This window comes from Corticium candelabrum, chromosome 19, assembly GCF_963422355.1.
Source record: "Corticium candelabrum chromosome 19, ooCorCand1.1, whole genome shotgun sequence".
Lineage (NCBI taxonomy): Eukaryota > Metazoa > Porifera > Homoscleromorpha > Homosclerophorida > Plakinidae > Corticium > Corticium candelabrum.
The window spans coordinates 476,926-489,421 of NC_085103.1; the positions used below are offsets into that span (position 1 = coordinate 476,926).

Here is a 12,496-nt window from a genome sequence, read left to right on the forward strand (position 1 = left end):
TTTCCATCAGCCCACGTTACATCTGACTGCTTTACTCATGTCTGACTTATCGCATTGGCTAGTTCTGAAGTCTATTCAAGATGGTCTGACTAAGTATGGTTTAACTAGAATACTATGCTATTAACAGTTTCAGACCTTTATTCTTTAGGAGCGTGATCGTACTCATGCTTCTTCGTGCTCCTTAATTCTACAGTGGTTTTTGTGGTGTACAATGCCCACATGCTAGCTCTCTGCTTTCTGGAGAACTAGGCTTTGCCTACTGAGAACGAATCATTATGCTTACAGACAACTGCTGCAGATATAATATCAAGACTGCCATATGAATGCGAAGATATTATGAAGATCTGCCTTTTCCTGTCAACGGTTCCTTTTTAAAGTATAAAATGGTGTTGCTAGAGCTGTTTTCTGTCAGAATTTGTAGCGGGATTTCTCATTACGGTACTTGTACTATGACTTACCTGGAGAATATGCATTTGCTTGAGTAGTTGTTTATTGCTGTTCTTACTATCCAAAGAGAAACGTTTAGAAATGGTGTCTAGTGTGTGCTTACAGGGGATGTTCCTATTTTCACATCCTGGCTGCTCAATTCTATTTGATGCTGATTGTTAGAAGGTTACAATCCTGGATGTGAAGAATAGGAACATTGTCGGTTACAATCCCAGATGTGAAAAATAGGAACATCGTCTGTAGTACACCCTAGACGGCATTTTGAACATTTTTTGGATATTAAAGAACTATAATAAACAGTCCTTAATCAAAGGCATGTTCTTTATAGAACTGTAGTATTGGGGAATTTTGCTAGAAAGTCTGGTGGAAGAGACAGTTCTAGTGATACCAGAGAGGAAGCATTGATGGTAAGAAGGCAGATCTTCATAATGTTTTGCATTTACATTGAACATTCTTGATTTAGCTATTCACAGTAAATGCAATAATTTGTTCTCAGTAGGTCGATCCTATTTTTCAGGAAGCGGAGAGCTTGAGTGTTGGTGTTACATACCACAAACGTGGTCTGTTCTCAGTAATGAAAGTGAAGATAAGTAACTTAAACTGATTGATTTGTCTTGTGAGATCTACTCATACAAGTTAATTTCAGTTTTGGTGGAGTTCTTCTTTAACAATGAGTTCTGTAAGATCCTCAATTAATTGATTATGGTCTAAAACTAATCAGTAACTGGTGGCCTTGTGTTTGTTTGTCTGTTTGCATGTCTGTTTGTTAGTCCATTTCGTCTGTTCGTCTATGTTGTGAACAATAGCATAATTGTACTTTGCACAAGACAATCTAGTACAGTTGCCACTCTAGTACAGGATTTAGTCACATTAATCAGTAACAACCTGAAATGGTACAGTACCTGTCTTTAGGGATATGTTGGATCTGCCAACACCTTTCCTAGCATAGAATCTACTTGTCCGGGACAGGCGGACAGGCAGACAGGCGGTAAATTTGAACCCTGCATTTATTGATATGGGAAATGATGACACTGCGTAACGAGGTCCCTGTATCTCGTACACGCCGTAACTTACATGTGGCTTACACGTGATTTGTGAGTGTAAGCTATATTTACACGAGTTTGAAACAAATGTAAGGGCTTGGGGAGAGCGTAAATAGGGGATCGTATGCGTGTGAACGCATAATGCTATATGGTGACAAGGTAACCACGCGTTACCATGGAATCTAAATGTGGTATGCAACACATGTAAGCAACGTTTACATGCATGATGCAATGTACATTTATGGTCGATATGCAGTGTAAGTCAGTGGTCCAGAGATGTTTCTGGATATATTTCTTGCTTGTGTTGCTGATTATATTTGTGGGTGTATTCCAGTTCTTATAGTGTGGCCCATGAGTGCAGGTACAACTGAACACCTGTGAGGGAAGCTAGCCTCGCAAGCCAGGCTCTTCCGCGCAGTCGCTGAGCTACACGCATGTGAATCACACGAGGAGGAGGAGCTTTTACCAGAATTGCTTCAGCCCGAGAAGAGCCTGGTCGCTTTCGAGAACGTCATAGTGATGTGGGACCCCGGATTCGGTTTCATAGCTTGATCAACAAGTCGTACCTAGTACACAACACATGCAACTACGAGTCAACTCTACACTTCCTGAACATAGTAGGTCCATTGCACTGCTGTTTTCCCAGCCTAGATGTTTCCAGTTCACCGTGAGGAGAGCTAATATTATACAAAAGAGCTGCTTGCTGAGTCGAAAGTACCGTCAGATAGACTGCATTAGCAGTACACACCAATCTGATCATGACATGGAGAGGTCAACAAGCTGTATGCCACTGCTTTGATGAACCGTTGAGTGAAACTGGGCCGGCAGTTCTCACACCATTTTCCCCACAGACTGTAGATGTCAGAGTAGACACGCAAGAGTGGTGAACACTTCTACATCGGTTTCAATTCACGCAAACCTGCAGATGAGGTCAGTAGAAAGAAATGTTGCTGGAGAGTGTAGGTTCAGCGGACCAGTTCCATGTAGGCCATTCCTGGGCTCATTATTCACTAGCACTTTGTCCATCAACAGCTTCACTGGCTTTCGTGTTCACGTGCTCTCCGCAGAGGGCTACCTCTCTGCTTCATGTATCAAATGTATCAAACGCAATTATGTTAACGAGCTCTTTAGGAAATTGAATTAGCCTTATCCAAGCTATGAAACTGGATCCGGGGTTCCACGTCACTATGATGTTCTTGAAAGCGATCAGGCTCTTCTCGCACTGGAGCAATTCCGGCAAAAGCTCCTCCTCTTCCTCCTCGTGTGATTCACGTGCGTTTAGCTCAGCAACTGCACGGAAGACCCTGGCTTGCGAGGCTGTGAGGGAAGCATCTCTGGAAGATACAGTACACATAGAGGCAGTTGACGTAATTTCTGTGTTTCACATCTGGGCTATATAAGCCAAAACTTGAGTGTTCTAGAGAAAGAAATTGAGGTTTGGTTTGGAAAGTAAAGGTATGCAGGGTTCTCGCTAGACATTTTGGGAGCGTGGTGGGATGGGCGTGTCCATGACGCATGTGGTCTGCTTTTAACATTTGCATGGTCCAAGTCGGACATGCGCACTGGAGCCAATCTCATGTGAGGTAGATTTTCTGTTGTTACTATTGCGTGTAACATAGTTCAAGTTTCCTGGCAAGGAAATCAACTTCGATCACTAGTAAATGCTCTTCTTGGCGATGTTCATAGATTGCGCATGCGTGTGTTTTATGGACGAAAGTACAGAAAGTCTGTCTAGTCAGGCGTTGATTGACGTGACCACTGTTGTTGCTTCGCAAAAAGCCATGACAAGTCTAGAGTTTTCTAGGTGCTTACGCTTCCCGGACTAGAGGTATGCTTCCTGGGTCACTGGAAGGGCATCCGAGAATGAAACCAGAGGCTGCGCATACGGGACTACTATTACAACATGTTTAGAGCAAGGCTATCATCCCGCGTTATTTTGTAAGAGCTTGGATTTGGGGTTGATGTCACGTTTACTAGTACATATGGTATTGTGTTTCAGTACTGTAGTATGGAATTCTCAAACATTCTTTAGCTGTAACTTTGGACTATTTAGCTACCGTTTGTGAGCGTGGTGCACTCTTATTGGAGCATGGTGCACTCTTACTGGAGCGTGGTGCACTCTTACTGGAGCGTGGCGCAGTGTCACATTGGCACGCTGTAGTGAGAACCTTGGGTATGTGACATCTGTATCTTCTTGAAATTGGGCAGACAGCACAAACATTAGCCTGATTAGGTGATGACCATATTCTGTGCTGACCCCAACTTTCTGTGGCATCATCATATGTGTGGTCTCTCTGTCTGCAATGTAGTACATTTGCATTCACTCGTTATCCATGCGCCTATCGTGTGATGGCTCCATTTCTAGTATAAGATTTACTACTTGTGGACTTCTGATGTGTCATGTCTCGTGATAACTAAATTGCAACAATGAGATGTCTATTTTATGAAAACGTTTTAGCTCATGAAGGTACACTAGACACTTAGAAGGTAAAGCTGTTTTTGTTGAATTTTTGCATGCAAATTTTTTTGAGTTGCCATGTACGTGTTGTGTACAATGTCTAGCTGTAGTAGTGTAGTTACAAATGCCCGTAGTAAATGTAGTTTATCTTCTTGTTTTAAGAATTATGATCGCTTGAATGTTCGTACATCTCATTACACACCTTTGGCTTGTGGCTGCTCACCTCTGAAACGTCCTGTACATGAATATGTTCGAAGTGGTTTTATTAATCTTGACAAGCCAGCCAACCCATCATCACATGAGGTTAGAAATCTATTAAACTGTGTATTGCAGAGTACCACTACATTAATAATAATGAATGTATGGCTATTTTAGGATGTATTACTGTCTAATTTGTAAATGCTATATATAAATGGAATGAAGATGCATGCTAACTATGTAATATCTGGGTTGGAAATGTCCCATGAGTATGCTGTCTTATCACCACCCTTTGGAGGATACTTGTGATGTCAAAAATTTAGTTAAACAAACAAGTGACATTACTGTCCACTTTACACCATATTGTAAGGCATTGATACAACTTTATATTATATTTTCTCTACACAATTTCCAGATTAAATTCATTCATAGTCACTTCAAGTTTGTAGTATATCTGGCGTCAAAATGATACCACCTGTCCCTCCCCCATATTTTCGCATCCTCTTTGGGGCTGCTCAGCCCCTTGAGTCTGCGAAAATATGGGGAGTGTCATTTGTGACGCCAGATATACTACTAGAACTCGAAACCCATTACGTTGCACCCACCCACGGGTACCCCTATGCTAGAAGTTGCACTCTATTAGACGAATAACATCTCTAGTATATAGCCACAGAATTGTGCGCAATGACAGCTATGACTGAATTTGATGCGATAACTGGAGGTATCTGGTCATTTGCTACCTTTCGTTCGATTAACCGGGTGGTTGATTACGCTGCTAGACGTAAAATGATTTAACGTTGTATCTCCACGAGCATCCTAGGGTATGAGCTGTTATTATATCATGGTTATATACCCAAATTGGAAACCGGCCTTCAAGTTTTCATCATCAAGGATATGGAGTTGAGTCAGAAGAACATTGTTGGTCCACCCAGACCTCTAAGTCTTGGTGATGTTGCTATGTGGCACTGTTGGTTGTTGATCTACGGCAAAAACATTGATCTTGGTAAGACGATCACCCAGCGATTGGCCAGAGAGGTCGAAGGCAGGTTGATGCCCATGGGACGTCTCATGAAGTTAGATGCTCCCTAAACGCAAATTTGAAGTGACTATGAACAAATTTGACCTTGAAATGGTGTAGTAGCTCAGTGTCATCTACTTGCATAAACTGCAGTGTTGTGGTACTGTATAACCAGTGTTGCTGAATTTTTATTATTGTCTTCTGTGTTTCTGAAGTAAGGCTGTATTGAAGTTATACATGTATTAATCTGAAGGCGATGAGTGTGGATTAGTTTCTAGGTTTATTTTTAAGCAATTCTTGTCATTGTTTTAAAAAAAGTATCTCAATTAAGCTGTGTCAAGATAGTGGAAAGGTGACGGGTGTTGTGGTAGCAATCATTGTATTAGAGAGTTATAATCAGCTTTTAGGGCATCCATAGTTATCAAATGATTTTAAAATCTGAACAACGTTAGAATTTCTTCTAACCCACCCGCCTCCTACCTAATACGAACAGCTGTCTATAGTTGTCAAGCGATTTTTCCAACCATAGTGTCATGAACTGACGCAATTTTACGTCATCAATTTCCTGTAATCAATCCCAATTGCATTCAAGAATGCTATTTCTGGACTTTTGCTAGCAAACTCACTAGCTACTTTTGTATTGTCGTCTGCATCTGGACGGGATATTGAAGCAATCATGGCAGACCCATCACCATGTGAGTGGGATCGTTTCAGTTCTGGTTCTGGTTCATCACGTTGCCAGATCTAACCGGTCCTAGCTGGCTACTTGCTAGGCTCGAGTGTCCAGCCTGTTGGTCTCCAATGTCCTTAGCTATCACGTCGTCTCTAGTCTTCCTGTCGTTTGAGTATTTGTCATGCCCTTGCCCTTGACCCAACTAAATAAGTTACGAGTACAATGACCTGCATCTTGCTGCCACAGACTTTTGATCACTCATGTGTAATCACTGCCATCTTTACTGCTTTGGAAGAAAAGCTTGTCTTCCTCTTCCGTGCGAAAAGAGAAGCTGCTTTTTTATCATCTTGCTGGCATGTGAAATCTGCGCATGCGCAATGTTTGAATGTTTTCTATTTGAACAGCATGTTGACCCACCCACCCACTTTCAAACATTGTTTGGATTAAAAAGCGTTTGATAACTACGGACAGTCATCTAATAGTATTAATGTAATTAATATATAGTACTGTAAAGGTCTCAGCCATGAGTGTCAGGTTTAATTTTGAATAGCACATAAACCACCCGGTTTGTGTGCACGACTGTGTGGAGTTAATTGAAAGGCGTATTCACTATTAGTGTCGTGTAAACTAGGTCAGGTAAAAATACTGAATTATATTTGTCTTTTTTGTGGCTGTTTGTGTAAAACACGAGTATCGCTGTTGCAGGAACATTTGTTCCTTTTGTAGTACTTGTTGCATGATACGAATGTTCTCAGAAGCTTAACGTAATAGCCATTGTATTCATAGTGATAGTACTGTATAATACAGATATCTCTAGTTCTAAAGAATGAGTGTTGTATTTCTTGAAGGTCATACAATACCAAGTCACTAATCAAAACCGAGTAGTCTGAATTAGGAAAAGTTTTATGTACACAGGTTGTAGCTTGGGTTCGACGGATACTTCGTGTGGAGAAAACTGGACACAGTGGGACATTAGATCCCAAGGTGACTGGATGTCTTATCGTGTGCATTGCACGAGCAACACGACTAGTTAAGTCACAACAAGGAGCTGGCAAAGAATATGTAGGCGTAATACGTTTACATGGACCTGTAGAGAGTGAGGCAAAAGTAGCACGAGTACGTGTTTTGATACTGTGTGAGAGTAAAACTGAGATTCGGAAGCATTTCTTTTATTAGGTAATTGAAACTCTTACTGGTGCATTGTTTCAACGGCCACCATTGATATCAGCTGTGAAGAGGCAGTTGAGAGTTAGAACAGTGTATGAGAGTAAGCTTATAGAATTTGAAAAGGATAGAAATCTTGGTAATCAAAGCTTGTCGAACAAGTTATGTTTCCTTTTATTCATTTGCATTTTTTGTAGTTGTGTTTTGGGTAAGTTGTGAAGCAGGGACATACATTAGAACTCTCTGTGTGCATGTCGGACTGTTACTCGGTGTTGGAGCTCATATGCAGGAGCTACGGCGAACAAGATCAGGAATACAGTCAGAAAAGGTACAATGCAATTTTGTGAATTAGCTAAAGCAAGTATCAGATAGATTGGATGTTTATTTATTATTGCATTAGGCATTTTATTGTGGTTACATGTAAAACATGGCTTGGCACAACTGTTGCATGTTAGGTATCTGTAATTTGGTAGTTGTTGGGACTTACCAGGTATAATGTTTGCAATAATCAATGAAATGTGGCTTTGATGTTGCAGGATTTAGTGACCATGCACGATGTATTGGATGCACAGTATGTGTACGACACAGCCAAAGATGGTATGTGTAATTAATAGATTTTGTAAATGAGAATGTCTCAAGCTGTCAGAGACTGTTAAAGACAGCAAATATTGCATAAGAACAAAAAGTGTAGTATTGGATGGTTTTGAGTAAATCAGCATTGATGCACATTTCTTTACACTACTAACAGTTTTGCATTTATTAATTAACAGTAGGAAAGTTTTTGTTGTAGAAGATCAAGTTTTATATGTGTAGCACTATTTATTTTTCAATGTGAAATGCTGCAATTTTTTATTGTAGCCATTAAATTTTGTTAATTTATCACAGTGACATGCATGAATGGTTTTCCAGCAGCATGGATTGATTCAGATACCTTAATTATTCTAATTGAAGCAAGCATAATTCTAATTAGAGCGCCTTTTGGAAACAACACTATTTTAGAGGCGCTTAACTAATTAGAATCATTGCAAAACATTTAACAATAGGTCTTGATTGATTGCCTACATGGCGCTTCACTTCTGTATTTTGTAGCATTTTCTAGATGGTAATTGAAGAACAGCTTTATTTGAAGATTTGCAAAGCACAGGCAGTTTGTTGTAGAGTAGAATAGAAGTTGTTTTTTTTTTGTTGAGTGTCCTTCATTTTACAATGAGCTCTATGACTCTAATTGCCTAAGTACTCCTCTAAGTGAAGCGCCTTGTGGAGCCATAATTATTTTTACACTCTAAATTGGAGAACCATTTATTGATAATTGTTATTTAGAGGTGCTATAATTAGAATAATTACTGTATGTGCTAACCCGTGTTTAATATCAAGACATGGATGTTGGGAACTTTTTGTACATAGATGTGACGTGTAATTGTTGTGTGCCAGAGTCATACTTGCGGAGAGTTATTCGTCCACTTGAAGGACTTTTGACTAACCACAAACGACTTGTTGTGAAAGACAGCACAGTTAGCTAATGAATGTAGTAAACTGTTAGTAATGTAGAAGCATTAACATCAGTACTTTTTGTTGCTAGGTAAATGCTATCTGTTATGGTGCAAAACTTATGTTACCTGGTTTGTTACGATATGAAGATGGCATTGAATTAAATAGTGAAGTTGTCATGATGACTACGAAGGGTGAAGCTATTGCTTTAGGCAAGTGCCACAGACTGGAATATTTTGGACAAAGTATTAATAACAGTAATGGCTAGGAATTGCTCTGATGACAACAGCTGAGATGGCAACATGTGACCATGGAGTTGTTGCAAAGATTAAGCGAGTTATAATGGAGAGAGACACATATCCTAGAAAGTGGGGACTTGGTCCTGTGGTGAGTTGTGATTCATTATTTGGACAGGAAAGCTATATTAAATGAGATGTCTGTTGTTGGTAGGCATTGGTCAAGAAGAAATTAAAAGCTGCAGGGAAACTGGACAAGTATGGTCGTACAACAAGTGAAACTCCTGATCTGTGGAAGAAAATGTTTCCTGAGACAAGGTCGGAGTAATGTAAAGATGCAGACCGCTTCGTCAGGTAGTAGACAGGCAGACAGACAAATATATGAGGCCAACAGAGGAAACAAATGCGTTGAGTGTTTTGTTGCTATTGCTGTCTGACCATGACAAAAGTTGGTGCAAATACTGTTTTTATTTGCATTTTCACATTTTCATATGATGGTTGTTGAGTATTATGCAATTACTCTTGTACAGTTGGATATCAGTTATCCAAACACTTTTGGGCCCCAGAACTGTGAATTTGGGATAACTGACGTTAACTCTCCTGTTGCACAAACCAAATCCATGTATACTGAACAACAATTGCACAAACAGCCAAACTTGACTGCACTTTATAAGCTAATAATGAGAAAGTAGTTTGCCATATAACGTTACTAACTTCAAATTTGCCCTGTTGCGCATGCGTGTAATAGTTTATAGCGCATACTTCTAAAGGGTGTCGGAGGTACTCCGTGTGCGGTTAAATGAGGCTTTGGATAACTTGCGTTTGGATAACTGACATCCTACTGTATGTAACAGTCATGGTCTATTGAAGTGGTAGGTAACTGAGATCATTTAGTTAGAGTCATATTTCATTCTCATGCTGCTTTTCCAATTCTTGATTTGAATAAAAGGCGTGCAACTAGCAGAGTTGGTCACACCAAAATTAGCTTGTAGATCTAATGTAATAATATCTTTACAACTGGACTGATTCACTGCTAGCAGGTCTGATGTGGCTGAAGGAGGTGAAGAGGAGACAATGCTTACTGAAACAGAAAAAATGCCAAAGAAGGTTAGTTGCATTATTATCTTTCTTATGAGTTTGAATATTTAGCATTTTTTCAGCGGAAACATGAAAACAATGGCAGTAGTGATGAGGAGGCTAAGCCCAAAAAGAGAAACAAGAAAGAGAAGAAACACAACAAAGAAGAGCCACAGCCTGAAGTTAATGAATTGGAAGTAAGATATCTTTGCAGGAATTTCATTCGCTAGTACTTAGGATTGCTGGACGTTTGGCATGTAGAAAATGCAGTGAGTGTTTGGAGTTTTCCAGACAGGGAATTAGTAGGAAGAAATGTACCGGTTCTTAAATGTTCTTTAGCAAAATCTACTGCTATCTACATATTTACAGGATATTGGTACAGTACAATGTTATGGCAGATTACAGCGAGAACGTATGTTTGTGTGTGTGTGTGTGTGTGTGTGTGCGTGCGTGCGTGCGTGCGTGCATGCGTGTGTCCGTGGTGTGTGTGTGTGTGTGTGTGTGTGTGTGTGTGTGTGTGGTGTGTGTGTGTGTGTGTGTGTGTGTGTGTGTGTGTGTGTGTGTGTGTGCGCGCACTAGGCTTCACTACACAGATTCTTTCATTCTGTGCTGGGGACAGACTGGAGTTTGATTTCTGGCATTCTAATTGGACAAGATTTAGGAGAAAATACATAGAATGTGAAATTAACAAACCTGATTATGTAAAACACACGTTACAAAGTGTATTGATCTCTTATGTTCTTTTTGTATTTGAGTGAAAGGTACACACAATACACTAGTCTAAGCTAAAAGTGTATTACTTGTGAGAATAAATCTAACTTGAAACTATGACAATGCTTGCAGGGATTAATAGTGCTTCAATATAATTGTATCCAGCAGTATGTACTGTATATGTGCTTTGTCCTACTAATGTGACTGATCCTCTCTGGACGCTTGCCCATTTAGTTACACACCATTTTCTCTAAGTGGCCAAATTTGTTGGGCTCTTTTATTATCTATTTGTGATATACAGCTTTCAATCTAAACTGCTATAGTGAGGTTGATCATCAGGCATTTAATAGTCACGTTCTGTTATTGTTTTAACATGTAATTTATGTTTTAATTTAGTAGTAAAATTGTTGAAGTTGTAAAAATGACATTACATAAACCAGAATTTGTAGTTATGAAATGCTGAAGTTAGAATTTGTAAGTTATGCAGTGGCATACATTTGATATACGTTTGCACATATAGTGACCAATAATAGACCTTTCTCGCTTGCTTGGTTTCTTGTAATTATAGTATTGTTTATGTGATATCTTTTGTAATTTTAGAGTCTTGCTAAGGAAAGCAAGAAGCGAAAGAAGCACAAAAAGATGAAGGAAGACAAAGGCAGTGATGACGTGCAGACCTGAGCTAAATGCTGACGCAGTGGTCATAGATTGTTGTAAATTGAGTAGTCAATAATCAGTGAGCTTGGATGTTGAGAAATCCGTACTCAGTACGATTCTCAAAACTAAAGAATTTTGTTTTAGACCTGGCAGGATTTGCGACGCACTAATAGAATCACAAAGAATTACTCTTTGTTTTGTGATTTGACATGCACGTATTAGAATCACGCGAAATATGGGAGTCACACTGGAATAACTGCAACTCCAGAACTCGTGGTAAACTAGTGCGTTGCTAATCTATGATGGGAGTAGTTGCCTATATACTTAATCACCCAGAGTTGCTCCATGTATAGTCTACTTGAGTTTATTTTAGACTGTTAATTTGGCGATTGACGATAGAATCGCCAAATTAAATACGTCAAAATCCCGTTTTGTTGCGCATGCGCATACCTACTCTAGCAACTGCCACAGTGTACCGATTATTGATTATACTGCATTGCATGACCATTGCCAGTCTCGGTTAAGTAGCATACTACCGGTTTTGGCGCACTTCCGGTCTACGCTAGTTCCTGGCGCACTTTTTTTTACCTGCGCTAGTATTTTTTGTACCTGTGTTGGTATTTTCCTGCGTTATAGGAGCGGACAAAAATGTTTGGTAACCTTCGTTCGCAACCATTTCGTCGACTACAAATATAGTAGGGTAGAGTACCGGTTCTGGCGCACTTCCGGTCTGCGCTACTCGCTGCGCTCGTACCGCGCCCGTAGGTTCGCCGGAACGCACTACTCTACCCTATTACCTACAGGAGAATCCTACTACATCCCTTTACGCCAGCTTTGGAAAAATAGTCGTTTGTATTGGAGAGATCGGGAGTGCGCTAGCTTTGGAAAAAGTATTGGAGAAGTGGTAGCCGAAAGGTTGTGAAGCAGGTTTTTGCGCTCCTATAACATGTTGTCTAACTCGTGGTGTCTATAGTATCTTTCCTTGATAAGGGCGCACTCCCACCTCGGCGCCTGAGACGCGGAAGCTCGTGTTGAACGTCCTGTTAGACTAAATGTAATGTATAGTATAGACAATGGCGATACCTTTACGAATTCTTGCTGTTGCTCAAGCGGTGCGTTATCACAAATCGACTCTTGCCGTTTCTGCTCGTCCATGCATGTCCCGTCTGTGTCTGTACTGTTCGTGGAGATCCCGTGTCTTTGGCTTCCATTCCTCGAAGACCAACGCGTCCTCTATTTCCTGGAGGCGTTTCGCTCGTCCTACTTTCGATAGAGTCGAAATGCGTCTGTCGGTGGTGGTGGAAAGCAATGCAAAAATAGATTTCT

At 40.2% G+C, this 12,496-nt stretch overlaps 1 protein-coding gene across 3 annotated transcripts; it reads left to right on the forward strand.

The window, feature by feature from the left end:
- Nucleotides 1-1,102: 1,102 nt before the first annotated feature.
- LOC134194490 (H/ACA ribonucleoprotein complex subunit DKC1-like) lies at nucleotides 1,103-11,378 on the forward strand. Of its 3 annotated transcripts, XM_062663425.1 has the most exons (13): nucleotides 1,103-1,126; nucleotides 4,111-4,251; nucleotides 6,753-6,953; nucleotides 7,014-7,140; nucleotides 7,199-7,329; nucleotides 7,538-7,598; nucleotides 8,433-8,512; nucleotides 8,581-8,701; nucleotides 8,758-8,876; nucleotides 8,940-9,043; nucleotides 9,763-9,832; nucleotides 9,886-9,999; nucleotides 11,114-11,378. In XM_062663425.1, the coding sequence occupies exons 1-13, from the start codon at nucleotides 1,118-1,120 to the stop codon at nucleotides 11,192-11,194; spliced, it is 1,359 nt and encodes a 452-aa protein (XP_062519409.1). In that variant the 5' UTR covers nucleotides 1,103-1,117; the 3' UTR covers nucleotides 11,195-11,378. The 3 variants fall into 3 exon arrangements, with proteins under 3 accessions (XP_062519409.1, XP_062519407.1, XP_062519408.1); XM_062663423.1 differs by lacking the exon at nucleotides 1,103-1,126 and having other exon boundaries at nucleotides 3,442-4,251; XM_062663424.1 differs by lacking the exon at nucleotides 1,103-1,126 and having other exon boundaries at nucleotides 3,465-4,251; nucleotides 9,766-9,832.
- The last annotated feature ends 1,118 nt before the right edge of the window (nucleotides 11,379-12,496 follow it).

What these genes read in the sequence shown, in the direction of transcription:
- LOC134194490 (XM_062663423.1), top strand. Translation starts at nt 4,027, where the DNA reads ATGTACGTGTTGTGTACAATGTCTAGCTGTAGTAGTGTAGTTACAAAT. An exon ending in TTGTTGTGAAAGACAGCACA is followed by an intron (nt 8,513 to 8,580) that starts GTTAGCTAATGA and finishes TTTTGTTGCTAG; the next exon opens with GTAAATGCTATCTGTTATGG. An exon ending in GGGTGAAGCTATTGCTTTAG is followed by an intron (nt 8,702 to 8,757) that starts GCAAGTGCCACA and finishes AGTAATGGCTAG; the next exon opens with GAATTGCTCTGATGACAACA.